Below are 20,155 nucleotides of genomic sequence, written 5' to 3' on the forward strand. Positions count from 1 at the left end.
GCTATCTTGGTGCCATCTGCAAGGAGAAAAACACTCTCAAGTCTGCTCTTTTCTGTGGTGTAATCCTCATTTGTTTGCAGGCAGTCCTGCCTCAGGCATCAATTTGGAGCTGGGACAGGTGGAATCTAAGTTGTTTGGTAACCCCACCTTTCTCCGAGTCTCCCACGGGGGACCTGATATTTCTCCCCATAAAGTACCCTGAGCTTTGTTAAGGAGGATAGTGGAAAGCTGAGAAGGAATGCAGAATGGTTGCAGGAGTCAAATTTTATTTGAAAATTGCTTAATAGGCCATGAGGTTTACTTGTCTTATACAAATCATATGCAAATATCTCTGTGGTTGTGACATGTGCAATGAAACTCTACTGGTTCCAGAAAGACTCTGGAGTCTAATTTCTTATTTTCTTCCTGATTTGGGCTGATTCAGGGCAGGACCCTTTCTCTTTGAGGTTTTGTGTGTGTGTGTGTGTGTGTGTGTGTGTGTTTCCCTTTTACAAGATTTGCTGGGGTGTCATAAAACACAACTCTGATCATGAGTTTCTGTTAACAACTCTGATCCTGAGTTTCTGTTAAAAAATCTGTTCTGGTTTCCCACTGACTACGGGATAAAGTCCAAATGCCTGGCATTAAAGCCCTTTTATGATCTGACTCCAATCTGTCTTTGCAGCCAGATCTCACCAGCTTCCCCCTGTGTACCCCACAGTGTCCAGCCAAACTAGACTACTGGTCATTCTGGGAATGCATTCGTTCACTCAGAATAGAATACCCTTCCCCTCACCTCTGCTCATTGAAATCTGACCCAGCTTTCAGGATCCGACTCTAAATGCCACCTCCTCCCTGAAATTCTTCTCCTCTCACTTCACCCCCAAGCAGGAATAACCTCTTCCTCCCCTACACTTTATAACTTTACTCCTACTTTTCTTAATAATGTATCTTTCCCTATATTCTTTTACTTGATTAGACTGAAAGCTTCTTGAGGGCAGTTATAATGTCCTCATTCATATGTACACACCCTACAGTGCTTTAAAGAGTTCTTGTAATACTTGGCCCCTGGTAAATGTTTGTTAAATTGAACTGAACTAACTACATGAGGCTGAGGCTTCGGGTTTTTAGGGTTCACCTCTGCCACTGACTTGCTCTAGAAAAGGCCGTTGAAGTCTTCTCTCTGCTAAAATAAGAAGAGGTACCCTTGTGTAGGCCAATATCATCCCGGATTGAAATAAACATATGAAAGCCCTTTGAATGCTCTGCAATAACTATATACATTATTATTAATATTTTCAAAATTAAGAAATTCTTATTCGGAAAGGAAAATCATTTATAACTATACTTATGAAATTTATCCTCTCCTACCACCTTCTCTGAAGGCAGAAACATGTATTTGTTTTTAACCTGAGGAAATCTCGTGACCCGGTGAGTTAATTACTGAGCTCAAAGTTGAACTTAGAAATTCTTCCAGGAAACTTTTCTCATCTGACTGTGTTATGCTTGCCTCCTGGCCACCTGTAAAGCCCTGGGAGAAGTTGTCATTAAGGATTTACATATATGTTTTCAGATCGTCTTCCCCATCAACTTCCTGTCATCATCACTATCTTTCATTTTTGTTGTTGTTCAGGTGGAGACAGAAATCCAGCGTGTCTCAGAGGCATATGAGAACCTTGTGAAGTCATCCTCCAAAAGAGAGGCCCTGGAGAAAGCCATGAGAAACAAGCTTGAGGGCGAGATTCGGAGGATGCATGACTTCAACAGGGATCTGAGAGGTGAGGGAATCACTTCTGAAGCATCAGTCAAGATGGTGAAGGGAACAATAAGGTCCTACTATAAACAACAAGGTCCTGCTGTATAGCATAGAGAAGTATATTCAATATCCTGTGATAAACCATAATGGAAAGGAATATGAAAAAAGAATGTATATATATAAATACGTATAACTGAATCACTTTGCTGTGCAGCAGAAATTAACACAACATTGTAAATCAACTATACTTCAATTTAAAAAAAAGGATGGTGAAGGGAAGGGCTAAGCTAAGGAGCACATGGCGAGGCTTCTAGGTCTTGTCCAGCCCACTAGGATAGTCAGCAAATTGCAGAGCATAGACCAGGCTAGGTTTTTGTGACTACAATAGTGTCTGGTCCTAAGCTTTCCTAATCAAAGTGGGATGAACTGATGTGTGAATCAGACAGTATCCCTCCCGGGTCTCCTGGACCCACTTGGCCTGTCCCCATAGTCTGAGTTACCTCTCTTCCTTTCCAGGTTTAAAGATTTTGTAATAACTTTGATGATTTTTTTTCCTGGTGAATGAAAGCTATCATATATTCAGGGATGGATTCCTTGGTTGGAATTTAGAAATCTGCACTAAGGTTTTGTCAGTGAGGAGTGAAAGTATTAAAGTACTCACCTCCTCCTTCCCCATCATGGTCTATTATTGTTTTGGGATCCACATTTGCAAACCTATATCTGTGTCACCCCTTCTTGTGTAACAAGAAGAGACAGGCTTGTTTTGCCCAAGATCACTGTTTAGAGGGCAAATAGCATGTGCTTGGAAGTTTGTCCTTAGGGCCCTGTTGATTGTCTCCAAATTCCACAGAGCGTCTAGAGACGGCCAACAAGCAGCTTGCAGAGAAGGAATATGAGGGGTCAGAAGATACCAGAAAAACCATCTCTCAGCTCTTTGCAAAAAGTAAGTCTGAAAGCTTCAGCAGCAGGTATTAATATGTGGGTGGGAGTGAGGTGTATGAAAAGGTTACACAGTTCTATTTAGCCTTCTAGAACAACCAGGGCAGAGTGAATGTCATCTAAGGATTCTCTTTCCTGTTCACGCACGAAGTTGGGAGACTGTGTTCTTTTCCTTCTGGCCAAGAAGGCTGCTTGCTGCAACATCTAGTCACATCAACATAACTCCTTCTGTATTGAAACAGAGGAGCCCCTTGGAATCCCTGCTTTCTGTCATGCTAGCTGAAAAGGACCTTGATAAGCTTGGGGTCCCTTAATATTGAAGGGATTTATCATTGAAGGCTCCATGTGTTGGCTCTGGAAGAGATGGGATTAACATACAGGATTGATGATTAGTGCTTAGAATACCCAACTTGTACCTGGGGCTCCCTTAAACACCCTGTATTGTATCATATCATTCCATGTTGGGGGATTGCAAGGGTAGCTGGAGGGAGACCACTGCTAAGGCCTCAACTAGTGACTCTGGTGTGGAGTTGGAGAGTGTGGGGGAGGGCAGAGCTATGTCTTCCTCCTAATAGTGTTTGCTTTGTCTGGAAATACTCCTAGGCCCCTGACAATGAATTAATCCTCTTCTTTATCGGGTCCCTAATGGACTCCACCCAGCTAGACAATGCCTCATTCTTTCCAATTGCCACAGTAAAACCAGCAATAAAAACTACACAGTGGATTGAGTCCATAGGGAGAGTGAATTTCGGGGGAAACAGATGATCTACCCTGATTCCTGCAGATGCCCATAGTTGGTGTCCCCTACCCCTAGCCTCCACCAGTGTGGTTCCCAGCTGGAGGAGCACTTGGTGGGGACTTGTCAGGCCCCATCTTTGCTGGGCCTCCACATGACCCTTTCAAGTCATTCCATGCGGCTTCCAGTCAGCTTTTACAAGTTGTTTGATCTTCACTTAACAACATCTCCCTCCCTTCCTGGGTTGTTCTCTTGTGCTTTGGCTTTAGAACTAGCGTTTTTTTTTTTTTTTCTTCCTCATTTCCCTGAGCCTCCTGTTCCTCTGTCAGTATGTCTTAGAGAAAGGAATGTAGTTTTTCTGGTGTCATCAGTGCTTAGTGTAAATTGTTGTGAAGTTGCTTTTGCAGTGTCACAGTTATCTTGGAAGCTACTTCACTGGTGGAGAGGGTGGCAGCCTCCCAGTGTAAAACAAAACAGAAAATGTATGGATTCTTGGCCCTGGATCTGCTACTTCACACTCCTCCCTGCATGGAGATGGTATTTCAGGTGTCCTAGGAGTTCTGCTGCTGTTTTATAAAATGTGGTAATTTAGTAGGTCAAATTGTATTCACAGCAGGGTGAAAGACTGTCAAATGGCTCTAGAAGGGAAAAGTGGACTCTACCTAGTAGGCAGGGAAGAGGACATGACTTTAATTTCTTTTGCCTTTGGGTGTCAACAGGGCGCCACAGGGTTGGAAGTATGTCAGGAGCCAAGAAAGCCCTCTTGAAAAGGCCCCCTAGAGAGGCCAGACCAACGCAATCCTAGGAGAAGGCGGTGTGGTACAGTACAAAAAGCTTAGAACAACTTGGCCTTAAGTGTGGGCTCCACTACTTACTCTCCAATTGTGGGACCTGGTTCAAGTTACTCAAGCCCTCAGAGGCTCTGTTTTCTCATATGCATGATGGAGAAGAGAATAATACAACACCTGCCGTGTATGGTTGTTCTGAGGATTAAGTTAGTACAATACTCGGTATGCAATAAGTATTCAACAAATGTTTATTTCTTCCCAAGGTACATCTGAATAGATAAGTAAAGTCAGAGTGGGAAGGAAGGTGAGGCTGTCCTATTAAAGTCTTTCCTACAAACATATATCAATGTCTTGAGAGGAAGGGCACTCTACCTCCCAATGAGAATCAAAACCGCTCATTTGAGTTTCTGGTATGAGGTCTGTCCTAGTTAAAAGGGGAGGGACCTAGAAAGGCATGAGGCATAACTACATGTGTCATGGTCATCTGTAGCTACAATGTGATCATGGATTGACCTCAGTTAGAAAATCATGTTAGTGAGTAAAGGGTGGCAGTTGCGGTTTTATACATTTTATGAAATACCATTTTTATATCAATTTAATATACTGTCATGAGGAAACAATGGGGAAAATTTGTGGAAGCTCAGTTGCTCATTGGCCAAGACAAGACTGAAGAAATAAAATTGAGGAGACAAGCCTACCTGTTCTTCTGACATATGTGTGTGTGTATGTGTATGTATGTATATTCTTCTTTGTATAATACCTTCCACAACACTTTTTACATCTACTTTCTCACTGCTTCTGCACAACCACCATTGTTAAGTGACTTCTGAATTTATACAGCAAGTTAGTGGTAGAGCCAGTGATAAGAGTCCAGATCTTGGTGTCCTCGTTCTTGTGGTTGTGTGTGAGAACACTAGAGCGTCTAGTTATGGGTATGATTGTCAGTTTTGCTCAGGTAAGGTTTTGAGCTAGCTCTGGAATGGCAGTATTGATATTTCATGTCCTGATAGATAAGGAGAGCCAGCGGGAGAAGGAGAAACTGGAAGCGGAGCTGGCCACTGCCCGTTCTACCAACGAGGACCAAAGGCGACACATTGAAATCCGAGACCAGGCCCTGAGCAACGCCCAGGCCAAGGTGGTAAAGCTGGAGGAAGAGGTATGTGTAGTTTCCTCGGGTAGCATATGAGCTTGAGGGTAGAAGAGCTGGGAAACCAAGGGCACTGGGGGCCCCCCACTTTGGCAAACTGGCAGCTACATCATCCCCCAACAGGAAGGTGCCATCTGCTACTTCTAGTTATAACTGTACTGATGTGAGTAGACTTTGATTTCTTTTTTCTTCTCTTCAAGTTCCTTCCTTTTGCTCCAGAATAGAAAGTCACCAAGGTCAAGGATAAATTTTCATTTGCTCATTCATATAATAAGCTAACCACCCGCCTTCCCTAAGTTCTGACTGTGTACCTAGCCCTGCCTTAAATTAAGCCTATGACAGATTTTATGTATATATATATATATATATATATATACATTTACATATGTATATGTACACATGTATGTATGTATATATACAAACACACACACACATACATATATACATACATATATATATATATATATATATATATATATATGTATGTATATATAGTCCTGCTCTTACAGGGCTTTAAAGCTTTATTTTGGAAGGGCTAGAAAATGATTCCAGATATTTTAAGGTACTCCAAGGATATTGAAATCAGAATGGTCCTTGTCTCCCCATGCTCAATGGGAAGTTGGTCCTCTCAGGCAAAAAAATGAACCTTGAGGGCTATGCCTCTTGTTGGATTTATTTTGCAGATTGATTTTTGAATAGAAGCAATCTTGGGGTGCCTGGCACAGGATGGGATCCAAGGACCATTTACAGTTTATGGTAGGCCAAGAGCTCTGCCCTGGCTCTTACTGGCTAGGTTCTGGAATGTAGGTATGTGGTAGGGTGAAGTTCTCAGTTATTTGTGTGCAGGGATGGAGACTTTCCTTGACAAATGGAAGGGCCCCCAAACTACTAAGCATCTGATTAGTATGTATCTGATTACTCTCAATGTAGATGTTACTCAATTGCAACACTAAGCTGTGCTTATATGAAATAGAGGAAACTTTGCTGCTGGCCTGTCATTCATTAATCTTGGATGTCAGTTGTCATTGTATTGGAATACTACTAGGTCTTAGATGTTTTGTTCTTCAGGGAATGGGTATATTCCAGCAAAAAATGATGCTAAGATGTAACTTGGTAAAGAAAATTTCACATCTCACTGACTTGTCTATTCTAAAATTGGAATTGTTTTAAAAGAAAAAAAAATAGCCTCCATTATAAGAAGCTGAAATCTTTATAAACTTGAGATTACAAAAAAGTGTTTAGTGACCAAACCTTGGGCATTCTGGCTATTGCAGGTGAGGTACCTTTCCTACTTTCATGCATTGCCTGCTTCCTCTCCCTTAGTAAGAATGTCTAATTCTTAAAGATCTCCTGACTTACAGATATCCTTTGATTTCTTTTGTGGGTGTTAACACACTTGTTGGAGCTATATTGTGGGCTCATGCTTTTCTAGTAGGTGATGCCATCTAACCTATGATGTCCTTTAACCTGAATTGCTTAATTGTTAAACTTCAGGTTGTATAAAGTCAGGCTGATGTTCTGCTTCATCAGTTGTCTAGATCAGAAACACTGCCAAGTTGCTTTATTGAACATGAGGGATACTTGTACATGCTTGGTGTCCAGGTCTTAAGAGCTTAGCACACCCTTTAGCCAGCCCTTCGCCATACCTCATATATTCCCTTCTTGCAAGGAAATGACAGAGTAAATTACAGGATGGGGATAAGACTGTATTCTTTTAGAGAAGAGAAAACTGAGAGACCCGCTGAGAAGTAGTTTGCTGGTGGTCACATGGCAAGTCTTGGGCAGAGCCAGGAATAAAACTGGAATCTCATGACTCTTCATTCCCTAGACCCTGCTGCCTGTCTCCCCGTCTGAATCATCCTTTGGTTCCACTCCCAAAAAGAAAATGTGGGCGCCTGTTCAGATTTAGTAACCTCTGCATCTTTTAATTTGAAAAGAAATTGCTTTATCCATTGGACCCCTGTTTTTCAACAGACTATGAGAAGCTTGTCTGGACTGCTTTGAGATTGGGGTGTATAAACAGCCCCACTGCCCATCCTGGAAGGGTGCCCATCCAGTTGGAGATAAATGGAAACAAAGATTCTGCAACCATCTTGGTTTGCAGTGTCTAAGGGCTCAGTGGTAACTGGTTGTTAATCATGGAAATAGTATACTTGTATGGAGAGGATCTTAATCTGTAGTTCCCTCTGGGCAGCCCTCACTGAAACAGTTGCCTGACATATATTTCTGACTTCAGACTTCTGAGGCTTTTCTGGGAATTTGTTCCAGAGATTTTTAGTCATTTTCCAAGGCCCTGCTCCAAAATATGTAGATTTACAATTTAAAGAAGAAGCTCTAAATATTGGGCTAGGATTGAATGATGGTGTCTAGTGGTCAGAGACATCTCACATGAACTCATCAATTATTGTTAATTTTTTAGTCCTCATCCAACCTGTTCTTTTGCATGGAGTCTAGTTGTTGGGAAATTCTGAGTTGCTGTTGCTAAAGGAGGCGGAACCTTTGATGGGGAGAGCAAGCTTCTACCCGGTGGAATCAGAGGCAGAGGCCATGTAATGCCTTCCAGACTCTCAAGCCAGATCACCTCTAGCACATATAGGGGCTTGAAACCACATCTCAGGGAAAATCCACAGATTGCTATTTTCCTTTTCATTTTAGTAGCCTATCAGAGCTGAGTTTGCTCCTGGGTGGTATTTGTCCTATCTCCTCCATAATATTCAAAGGAAAACATTCCTTTCCCTTATCTTCAAAGACAGGAATTGATAATTGAAGTTTTGCTTTTTTGCTGTGACTCAACCCCCACTAGGTCTCATTTTTCCTGGGGTAAAATTTTTAAGTACAGAACGTTTAGGAGGTATTTAAGGTGAGTAGGTAGCCCTGGAACTAATCTAGTAAGGTTTCTTCATTGTGATTCCTTCACAAAATTAGTGAGCATTTCTAAATCAATAAGAGTATTCACAAATAGAAAATATATCCCTCTATCTGTTGGAGATGGCTCAAGTCAGGTCATGTTGGAAGGCAGAGGGATATGTCAGATGCCTGCCTATGTCTCATAGAAACATAATTTAGTTATGGCTTACAAATGGCACCATGCATTTTCCTTAGAAGTTCTTCTAGGGAAAACCTCTCTAGTCTACTTAGCAAATGAGAATTAGGGGAACTTTCCCAAATTAAGCCTTTATTCTAGGGAGTATTTTCTTAGCCTACTAAGTGCAAGGCCACTCAGGTTTAACTATTTTGTGTTGCATCAAGATGGTCAGGTTGACACTTGACACATATATTGACTCATTATGTTGTACACCCAAAACTCATGTAATGTTACAAGTCATTTATATCTCAATAAAAAAAAAAGATGGTTAGGGAACGGTTATGACTACTTTAATGGTCTGAAGACTCTTGCATATATTTATGTCTTTCTCTTTACAACGTCCTCATTTAGATACTTTTCCTAAAATCCATTCCATCTTTCTAATCCTATTAAGTCTTTTGCCCATGACACTCAACATTCACTGTGCTCTAAGCTCTATACAGAAATGGTGCCTCAGGCTTACAGAGAACTTTCTCCTGCAATCACAACTTCCTTCCTCTTCCAAGTTCAGCACAGATTCTCTCACGGACCCTGCTCTGCTAACATCGAGGGATATGGTATCTTGCTGAGAAGGGGATAGCACTCTAAAGAGCAGACCTGTTTTTTGGTGATTCACTATAATCCAGGTCTTGCCACCAATCTACAGCTTATGCAGCAGGCAGCTGGCTGGCGTAAATGGTGCCTTTCCATCCCTGCCCTTATCTTTCGGGACACGTAGGTCCTGTTGAAGTGGAGGTTCATTAAACTCCAAGTCAAAAGAATTCTGTGTCCTACAGCAACCATGGTATTCTCCCATTCAAAGAGACCTCCCTCTGCCCCCCACTAATTTGACCTCACTGGAGAGTTTTGACAGATGCCTGGCATATCCACTCTCAAGGCTCAAGGCAGCCCAGGCTTCTGGCCGGCTGCTGTCTTATGATGATCCAGAGCCGAGCCACTGCTTGGGTAATTGTTTCAGGGATGGTGGGAAAAAGGCCCTGGCAAGATCAAAGAGGGAAGATGCTGCGGGTGGGCTGCTTACTGAGCAGAGTGCATAGGAAGGGATAGAGCGGAATGTGGGAGGGCTGGCAGAAAGAGCCAGTGAGCCTTGTTCTTTGGCTTTAGGCTAGATTGACAGCCACAAAGATTCAGGGGAAAAAAGGACCCAAGTGTTAACCTTTTCTCAACTGCAATGTCTGGTGCAGACATTTAGACATTGCAGTGAAAACTCTTTGTGGCGGTGCATTTTCCAGAGTCATTTTGCCACTCCTCTCAATTCTCCAAAACTAAATTCATATTGTTTCACTTCATTTCCACCATTATTCTTCATGGTTCATATTTTCTCTTATTTCTAGATCTCTTGCCATTTATTTGATTTGTCTCTTTGGTTTTAGAGATACATCATTTTCTGCTATCACACCTATCCACACAGCACCATAACTAGTCTCCTTCTTTCCCAGTATTAGAGGAAGATGTCCTAGGCATAGACATTTATATATCTAATCCAAAATAATCCTCAAACAGTAGGATTTTTGTTGGTATAGGTAAAACTCATACAATTGTTATAATGGATTATAAATGTGATAGAAGATCTGAGGGTATGAATTGTGTGTGCATTGAGAGTATTGATAGGAATTCAGATAAAATATATATCTACCCAGGAATCTTCCAGAGTGTTCTGTTGACTTATTTGAAGGGCATTTCATCTAAGGATGACTTTTCCCATATTTATGGCAGCATATTTTCTTTGAAGTAGGTATTGCTCCACTCAGTATAAGTAATTATGTTCCCCACCCCCAATAGAGGTGGAGCTACTTCTCAAAGCTTGATTTTCTCAGCTTTTCCTATGATTTTGGCTTTTGAAATTCCCAAATTGAAAGTCTTGTGTATTTTCTTTAGCCTCCTTAAGAGAATGAACTCCATTCCCTTGGTAGCAAGTTTCTAGGCGTGGGGTTTTTTTTGTTTTTTTTTTTTTTACTCTTCAATTCTTTTAATATCTACCAGTGGACCACAGCTTCTTGGCAGTGGACACAGGCAACTTGCTAATACCAGGGTAGTGTTACCAAATTGCTTCAGAGGGAACTCTTACTTGGAGCCATGGGCTCCTGGGCAAGGCTAAATAAGATCAAATGGAAATCACTGAAGGCTCATGGAGTAACATATAACTTAGTTGTATGAAGGAGAGGAGCAAAGAAAGTACACTTCAGTTGTGACATTTGTGACACCATGAGTGTTTGGAGTTCTGGGCGATAGAAGGGAAGATGAAAATCAGACGTAATGAAAGATGGCCTCTGTGACACTGGACTTAGTTCTGTATTATTAGTCTCAATGTCCTTTAGTCATCAGAGTGTGTGTATATGTTGGTGTTCATCTACCTAATAATAGTAGCCCACCCCCTCTAGATCCATATTATATTTTTTTATTATTTATTAAGACTTTACTTTTTTAGGGCAGATTTATGTTCACAGCAAAATTGAGGGACACGTACAGAGACTTTCCCATATACTCATTGCTGCCACATATGCACAGCCTCCCCTGTTATCACCTTCCCCCACCAGAGGGGTACATATGTTACAGCTGGTGAACCTACATTGACACATAATCACCCGAAGTCCATAGTGTACATTAGGGTTCACTCTTGGTAGTATACATTCTGTGGGTTTGGTAAATGTATGTGATTATATGTATCCATCCTTATGGTATCATACAGAATATTTTCACTGTGCTAAAAATCCTTTGTGTTCTGCCTATTCATTCCTACCATGTATTTTTAACCTTTCAAAAATATTTCCAAATACTTACTACATTCCCACTATGAAGCTTGGAAGTTTCAGCAGAGTAGGAAATTAAAGTGCAAACAGTTTATACAGTTAGTAATACATTTAGAAGAAAACCCAGATCTCTTAATTCCAAAATATCCCATACTATGCTTTGTCCACCAGTGAATAAATGGAGAAGGTTGATGATTAAATCACTTCCTTACAAATGGCTGATACAAATGGGTAGCTTCAGGGGCCCTAGAGGTAATTTTGTGTATAGCCATCCTTGAAAAAATAAATTTGAAAGACATCTGCAGTTGTTGGAAGGAGGGAAGAGATGCCATCACGTGGTATTCATTTGCAGGGATCAGATTTTCCTGAGTCAGAAGGGGGTTAAGAGATCTGCCAAATGCTTGGGAATGGGTTCAAATTATTGCAGAAGTGCAATGGAAAAACATGATTGATTGAGCTCAAGAGTATTTGCTCTATTCTTCAATAGGTTGCCTTCCTGCTGTTCTTCCTCCCAATTTTATGACTCCCCTTTAACAACTTATTTCTTAATAGGAATGATCTGAAACCCTTATCTTGACTTTCCAAGCAAAGTGAATACATTTATGAATGTGTGTGTTTATTATTTTTATATTTTCAGTATTATAGCTAAGCTATGCTTTGCTCATTTTTGTTTTTGTATTTGACAGTTATTTAATATTAACTGGTCACCAAGAATGTAGTGAAAAATGAACTAGATCCAGAACCTAAGAGAGATATGAAGGATAGAGGGCCCTACCCTTAAGTGGCTTATGGGATACTGCCCTCCAATGGGGCAGAGAGTTTGTCTTGCCTCCCATTGCATCACTACTGCTCTCAGATGTAGAATAGGGCCTGGTGTATGATAAACATTCAGTAAATATCTGTTGAATGAATGAATCCACACTTGAACAAAATCTTATAAAATGACTGCTAATAGAGTGCACGTTATAAGAGGCTCTAGGGAAAAGCAGCGATCAGGATCAGGTAAGATTATTCTGGAAGAACTCCCTGAGAGCTTACTGATATGGTGAGGAAGGATGAAGAAATGATCAGACTGGGTTTCCCTGGTGGCGCAGTGGTTGAGAGTCTGCCTGCCGATGCAGGGGACCCGGGTTCGTGCCCCGGTCTGGGAAGATCCCACATGCCATGGAGCAGCTGGGCCCGTGAGCCATGGCCGCTGAGCCTGCGCGTCCAGAGCCTGTGCTCCGCAACGGGAGAGGCCACAACAGTGAGAGGCCCGCGTACCGCAAAAAAATAAATAAATAAAAGAAAAGAAATGGTCAGACTAATATAAAGGTTGATCATTTGCATAGTAGGCCTGGTAGAACTGTAAGGCAGTAAGAACCCAGGATATTGATAAAGGCATTTCTAAGAGGCATATCTAGGATGGACAGGGAACAATGAGACAGTAGATCGGGAGGTGAATTGAAAAATACCAAGTGGTTTAAAATATGGATGAGAAAGAATAGCTGTGGTCTAAAGAAGTGAGAGTGGAGGTGTAAAATTGCCTTCGATATATAGTAGGTACCTAATCAATAGTAGTTCAGTGGATGTGCTAGCAGTAGATTGCTTTTGTTCTTAAATAAGGCAATGCCATAATGTTCTACTTGAGCAAGTCTGTTATAGCAATTGTATGTCGGATGGACTGATTGTGTGTGTGTGTATGTGTGTGTGTGTATTCATCTGTGCATATGTGCTTGTGTGTAGATAGGAGAGGGCAACAAAGTAAGAAGAGCTATTAGGTTATTATTCTAATTATTTAGTTGTGAAATAAGGACTTAAACTATGTAGGCTATGAAAATATAAGGGAATGAAAGAATATGAGAGATGTTATTTAAAATTAAGATATAGTGACAGATTGGATATGGTGGTCAAAGGAAAGAGGGAAGGAAGGACAATAATTCCAAGATTTGGAGACTGGAAAAACAGGATAAATGATTATAATGGCTGAACTATTGAAGGGATATCAGTTTGGATAAAGATGAAAGCAGTCTGGGGCGCATTGTGTCAGAGTGAGAAATCTTGCCCTCAGCTAGGGGTCTGTGACTAAAGAGAGCATAATAACATTAAAATATGAATATAAGCAGTTGGGAGAATTGTGGCATGAAGGAAATCTCCAGTAGTGCTGAAGTGGAGAGCAAGGTTTCTCAACCTCAGCATTACTGACATTTGGGGCTAGATAATTCTCTGGTGATAGTGATGGAGGAGGCTGTCCTGTGCATGGTGGGGTGTTGAGCAGTATCCTTGGCTTCCAGTCACAAGATACCAATAGCAACCTACTCCCAGATGTAACAACCAAAAATGTCTCCACACATTGCTAAATGTTCCCTGGGGGTAAAATCACCCCCAGTTAAGAACCATCAGTATAGAGGTAAAAGAGTAAACTACCATAGATTGGACCTTTGGGGTATAGCAGGAGATGGGGGTGAAATTGGAAGGGAAGGTGGGTCTAAAAGATCAAGAAAGTAAGAATGATTTAAGGAACCATGTTAGGAGAACACACGTTTAGGGAAAGCTAGGGAAGGGGGGTTTTGACAGGTTTTTGAAAATTGGCATTTGGTAAGAAAATTTAAATGGATGGAATGAGTTCCCCCATTCACTGAGTATCTAGAGGGAATTTGGTTCTGGCTTCTTCTAGAGATCTGTGGGTACTCGTCTCTGCACCAGAACCACTACCTTGGCTTTAGAAACTTTTCAAGTGAACTTTCACTTCCTTGAACACTAAAGGCATAGAAAAATAAGTCATCTAGGATTCTATGGAGAGTACACACCTTATATGATCTGTCTCTTACATGTACATACACACAAACGAAGGCAGGACTTTTATGTTTTGTTTTTTTTTTTACCTCCAAGAATATGCCTATACAGATTTCTAGGATCCCATTTTGTCCAGTCCCCTTAGTTACTGGTCAGTGTTGAAGATGAAAAGGGGAAGCTTAGATTCATAAAATATTTGTGAATTGAAAGACTATTAGATAGACATCTGTCTATCCTACTGTTGCTGTTTTTTTGTTTCTTTTTTTAAACTTCTTAAAACCTAGTGGGCAAGGTGTTCCTAAGAGAGAGAATGCCATATCCAAAGGCAATGAGGGCTAAAATACGAGAGGGTCCTCGGGAACCTAAAGTTATTTAACCATGCTGAAGTGTCAAGTGTGGAAAGATGATGGAGTGAGGTAAGACGGGAAGCCCATTCTTTAGGGCAAACAGACAAAGCACAAGAACATATATACAGTGGACCCTTGAACAACACTGGTTTGAACTGTGTGAATCCACTTATATGCAGACATTTTCAGTAGTAAATACTATAGTACTACTGTGGATATGGAGGAACCGCATATATGGAGGGCTGACTATAAAGTTATACATGGATTTTCGACTGCAGGGAGGGTCAGTACCCCTAACCCCCATGCTGTTCAAGGGTCAACTGGATATTCATATGTATCTTCAAAGATGTAACAGTCTTTTTTTTGAAATTAAGTTTTATGTAGAACCCTCATTGTAAAACACATAAAATAGGAGCCACTTGATACAACTCACCCATTGTAGTGGCTTCTGAAGCACTCCTTAGAACACTAGGACTGTGGAACACAGTTTGAAAATCACTCCAAGGGCTGGCACCTTATCTATAAAGGACCAGATAGTACATATTTTCAGTTTTGTGGACCATAGAGTTCCTTTTGCAACTGCAACTGCTCAACTCTGCCATTATGGCAGGAAGGCAGCCCTAGCCAATAGGTAAATGAATGGGCATGGTTGGATTTGGCCCACTGCTGACCATTTTGGTTTGCTGATCCCCCAAAACCCCCGTCATTTTTTTTTTATAAATGGGAACTCTGAGGCTGAGAACAGGGAAGCAAATTACTATTAAAAACAGAGCTAAGACTAGAACCCAAGTCTCCTGATTGCCACCTTGTTCCTTTACCTTTCAATTTGCTATCAAATAGAAATTCCTGGTGTGTGTGTGTGTGTGTGTGTGTGTGCGCGCACGCGCACGCACGTGTGCGTGTGTGTGGCAGGGAATGAGCTCTGCCTAAGTGTCTTTAGTTAAACAGTACCTTTGACTATAGGTAAAGTATCTCTCACAAAGTGGAGGTGCCCTCTAAATCGTGTCATTTTGAGAGAATATGGTGTCCTTGCAGCTACTCAGTACTCTCTTCTAATTGTATCTCCAATGAAAGGCCTTGCCCTATAAAGATATCTGAAGCTCTGTTGCATGAAGGGTTTGAGGCATAGTGTTATATGTCTTCCTGGGGAAAAATGGCTGTGTTTTTAATGTCTTAATTGATGTGTTAATTAGAGTTATTGAGATAATGAGAACCATATCAAGGCTACCTGGAATGAATGTTCAAAGTTGAGAGGACTAGAGTATGTGTGAATTGGGATTAACTTTTTCTTTAAAAAAGAAAAACAACTCTGTGTACTTTTTGTGCCGGACACTCTACTAAGCACTTCATTTGTTATCTCATTTGCTCCTTTTAGAGGTATATCAAATTATCATCATCTCTATGTTATGTATGAATGAGTAAAGGGAAGTTCAGGGAGATTAAGTAGCTTTCCTCAGGTTGCATACCTAGTAAGTGGGAGAGCCAACATTTGGACTGGGGTAGCCTGAGGCCAGAGCTCATGACCGTAACCATTTTACTGTATGGCCTCTCTCTTTACCTAGAAGGAACCATTGACATTTCTGATGGCATTGAAAGGTGAAGTTGGGGATCTAGGATGTCTTAATTACTGAGCTAACATTTGAGGAGCTTAGCACAGGAGATAGGTTTATAGAAGAGAGGCAGAAAATGGGATTTACCATAATGAAGGAAAAAGTGAAGCATATAAAGTTCAGGATAGTACAGGTGTTAATAAGCCACATAGACCTTTGTTCCTTTCTCTGTATAGATGAGATCTAGAAAACATAGAATATGTAACTTAGAAGATAGCTGACTTTGTGGATTGTATCTTTATAGGATCTTGCACTGGTAGCATCCAACAGTTGTCCTTTTGTACCCTAAATTACCTAGGTATTAAGCATTTAGTAGGTGATCTTGGTGTTTATGGCTGAGCTGCACTTTTTCTTGGTCCTGTATATGGGTATTGTGAGTTCATAATTGGCTGTAAAGTTAAGAGATTTGTTAGGGAAGATGTAAAAGTTTTCCTCAGAGAAAACTATGATAGGCAAAGGATTTTGTGAATTTTGAAATTATCTGGAAAAATTCCTAGGGATTTGGATATTATGTTGTAAAATTTTCTCTCTTATTAAAATAGTTATTTTGGGGACTTTAATGTCTGTGACTCTTGGTTTTAATATCTGCAAATGTCCTTGATTTTCCATACTACTAGATTGTTATTTGGATCTGTTGACATAATAGATTGGCACTTTGCACAATAAAAAAAAAGATATGCAAAAAAAAAAGGAAGTAGAAGAATTATGCCAACAATAGGGGTCCTGGTACCTTGTGGAAAATCATCCCAGTGGCAAAGCATAATAGGATTTTCCTTGGCCTGGTTTGTGGAAGTTGTCTGACTTGTGTGACTATCTTCAGCCAACTCAGAAAACTCTCTGGGCCTTTATTGCTTTTCCCTTCCAGACAGTTGGCTCAGTGACTTCCACTGCTAGGGATTCCTTAGCTAAGACATTGAGGATTCCTTTCTCAAGAAAGGCAGGGCATAGAGAAATACACCTAGTCCTGACTGCTTATTTTTCAGTTCTCTGAGCTTACGTTGCAGTACTTTACCATCAAGGCAAGAACTGCATACTATCTAACTTTAATTGCCTTTAAGTATAACTCCCGTAAGCCTCAGTAATGATAGTTAACACTCTCTGCATTAACATTGCACTGCTCCCCTAGGGTTTTCAGAGCGATTCACAAATAAATGCATTCAACTTTAAATAGCTCATCAGGATTATAGAACCCAAAAGGCAAAGGATAGAGGACATTTCCTGCTCTCCAATTATTCAAAGCTTAGCAAATAGGAAGGCAGAGGCATCCATGGCCTAAAGGTCTTGATTGCCCTAGTCAGTGTTATTACAAATAGTTTCATATCCCAGGAAAGGAAGGTTTAAGCTTATTGAGAGGATGAGAATGGCAATTTTTGTTTCTTTTATTTCCTAGGGAAAGGTCTAATGGATAAAAACATTTAGACTTATAACTCACCTCAACTGGTTTACAAGGCGAGATTGAACTAGGCCTTGGAATGAAAGGAAATGTCAAGAAGTGTAGCACAAATTTTTAAAGTTTTTCCAGTCACCTAGGCAAGGTATAATGCAAGTCTGGTAGGAAAATGTAAGTTTTCTTCCACCTAGAGAAAGTTCAGCAATTCTAATTTGGAGAGAGAGCAGTTATAAGACAAGGAGAGTTTCCCCATTAGCACATGCCATTGCTGTCTGAGTGGACATCCTAGAGAGCAGTGATTTGGACACATTACCACGAAGGTCTTACCTGGTTTCTGCAATGAGGGTGTCAGGTTGGTTCTGCTGGTCTGGCCTCAGCTAAATGGATGTGGACAGTGCTGGTAAAGTGGGTAACCTTTTACATTGCAACTGTCTATCTAGGTATCTCAAGGGCTTGAGAATTTGTTGGAAAGTTAGAGTTGAGCTGAATTCTTGAATTTCCTTTGGACCATGTTATCAATAATATTTTCACATTTAAATCTTATGAGAGTATCCCTAACCACAGGTTTCACGAAAATAATAATAACAGATGTGATCAGCTTGGAAGAATTTCTACTTTAGAAAGAGTCCATGCGTTGATTTTATTAGCAAGAGAGGCACCCGTACAAGTATTATAGGTATGAAGAAGCACCATCTGCTCATCCCTAACAATTTGGGAAGGCTGCACTTCCCCTATCTTCTTAGGTGTTGAGGGTATGTATGCCTTCTTTAAAAAGCTCTGAAATTCTCCTCATTCCTTCATTTCAACGAGTTGATTTACCATGATGGGATTTGCCTTGGAAGTTACAAGGGTACAAAGAACTCAAACTCTTAGTCCCAGCCTGCTTCTACCTTTGTTTTTGGTTATGGTTCATAAGCTTGCAAAGAGGAAGAATCATATTTGATCTCATTTAGTCTTAGATTTGATTCATTAGTTTGCATCTTTAGATATCTTTAAAGGTCCCAGAGTGATAGCTGAGAGATTACGGTCCAATGTTATCAACTCAGGCTCATGAGTTAGGCAGAAGTCGCAAGTGACCTGTGTTCTTTTAATAAAGAACTGGGGCGGGGCAGTGCTGGTCAATGAAGAGACTAAAGATGAACCATTGCATGGTAGCTTCACTTTCTTTTTTTTTTTTTTTTTTGGCTACACTGGGTCTTACTTGCGGCATGCAGGATCTTCATTGTGGCACGCGGGATCATTAGTTGCGGCATGCGGGATCTAGTTCCCTGACCGGGTATCGAACCCGTGCCCCCCGCATTGGGAGCACACAGTCTTAACCACTGGACCACCAGGGAAGTCCCAGCAGCTTCACTTTTGAGGAGCAGAAACATTCCAGGAGAGCAGTGATGATTACATTGAGTAATTACCAGGACTATAGAGTTCAGAAAGACAATTCTGGCCTCCCTCTACGTGCAGCAGTTGACCTCCCTTTTTTTCTCACTTGGAGAGGAGACAGCTATATAAAGTGGGTAGGCCTCCTTTCCATTCCGAATTAAACTCTTCTCCCTGGAGAGCCCCCCTTTTATTTCTTTAGCATTCCCCTACTATAATGACCAAAGTAAGATATACCCTCCCCCAGAATATTACAGTTTAGAGTGAAGAAGAGCAGAGGTGAGGACATCCATAAATGGGAATCTTAAGAGCTTGCCATCTAAGACATACTCTACTGATAGAAATAGACTTGGGGAAAACATAGAGATGGGGAAGGAGGGAGAGATAAAAAAGGAGCTCCTAGTTCCTATCCCTTGAGACATTCTCTATATGGTAAATACAAGGCAGCCCGATACTCATGAAGGACCTTCTTGCCATTCATGCCTTTCTGGAGCTGGACAGGAAGAGATCTAAACACAAGGCTGGATTTGGCGGCTGTATAACTGACCCTGTTGTTCTCTTTCCTTCTATCTTGTAATTCTCCCAACCTGGATTTTCAGCTGAAAAAGAAGCAAGTGTACGTAGATAAGGTGGAAAAGATGCAGCAAGCTCTTGTACAGCTCCAGGCAGCATGTGAAAAACGAGAGCAGCTGGAGCACCGTCTCCGGACACGACTGGAGAGAGAGCTGGAATCCCTCCGAATCCAGCAGGTATAGAGAACTTCAAGAAAATGAGATTGCTCCTGATTGCTTATTTGTCAGATAGTGTCTGACATGAAAATCCAAAAATACACTCTTGCTCATCTTCAGGTTTTTTGCCCCACCTGATCTTACTCCAGAGCGCCTCCCAATTGTAAAGACGAAGTTGGCTTCCTTAGCTTCCTATCACAGCAAAATCCTTAATGCCTATTATCTTGCACTTTTTGTTTTCATATGAACCCCAGAAACAGTAGGCCCTATAAGAAGTGAAGACGCTATACAAATAGACTCCTGGACATTTTAGGATTGGAAATGGTCTTTAGAATCATTTGGCCATACATCTCCTCACTTTTAGATGAGAGAAAATCAAGACCCAGGAAAGGTGGCATGACTCCCTTAAGGTCACACAACAAGTTTAGGGGCAAGGCAGAGACCAAATCCTAGATTTTTAATTTCCGTTTCTATGGAGAACCGTGCTGGCCGGCAGGGCTAGTAATTTTTTTTTTTTTTTTTTTTTTTTTTTGGTACGCGGGCCTCTCACTGCCGTGACCTCTCCCGTTGCGGAGCACAGGCTCCGGACGCGCAGGCTCAGCGGCCATGGCTCACAGGCCCAGCCGCTCCGCGGCACGTGGGATCTTCCCAGACCGGGGCATGAACCTGTGTCCCCTGCATTGGCAGGCGGACTCTCAACCACTGTGCCACCAGGGAAGCCCCTGGGGCTAGTAATTTTTAAACCATTGAT

The 20,155-nt window shown here is 41.3% G+C and overlaps 1 protein-coding gene across 3 annotated transcripts in view; it reads left to right on the forward strand.

Moving 5' to 3' along the window:
- Positions 1 to 20,155, forward strand: part of AMOT (angiomotin) — a 51,162-nt gene that overhangs the window by 19,720 nt on the left and 11,287 nt on the right. For all 3 annotated transcript variants that reach the window (XM_060086915.1, XM_060086916.1, XM_060086914.1), the window contains exons 3-6: positions 1,613 to 1,757; positions 2,586 to 2,678; positions 5,209 to 5,354; positions 19,276 to 19,425. In XM_060086915.1, coding sequence (XP_059942898.1) covers positions 1,613 to 1,757; positions 2,586 to 2,678; positions 5,209 to 5,354; positions 19,276 to 19,425 — 534 coding nt within the window. The remainder of the gene's footprint in view (positions 1 to 1,612; positions 1,758 to 2,585; positions 2,679 to 5,208; positions 5,355 to 19,275; positions 19,426 to 20,155) is intronic.

Source organism: Mesoplodon densirostris, chromosome X (genome assembly GCF_025265405.1).
Source record: "Mesoplodon densirostris isolate mMesDen1 chromosome X, mMesDen1 primary haplotype, whole genome shotgun sequence".
Lineage (NCBI taxonomy): Eukaryota > Metazoa > Chordata > Mammalia > Artiodactyla > Ziphiidae > Mesoplodon > Mesoplodon densirostris.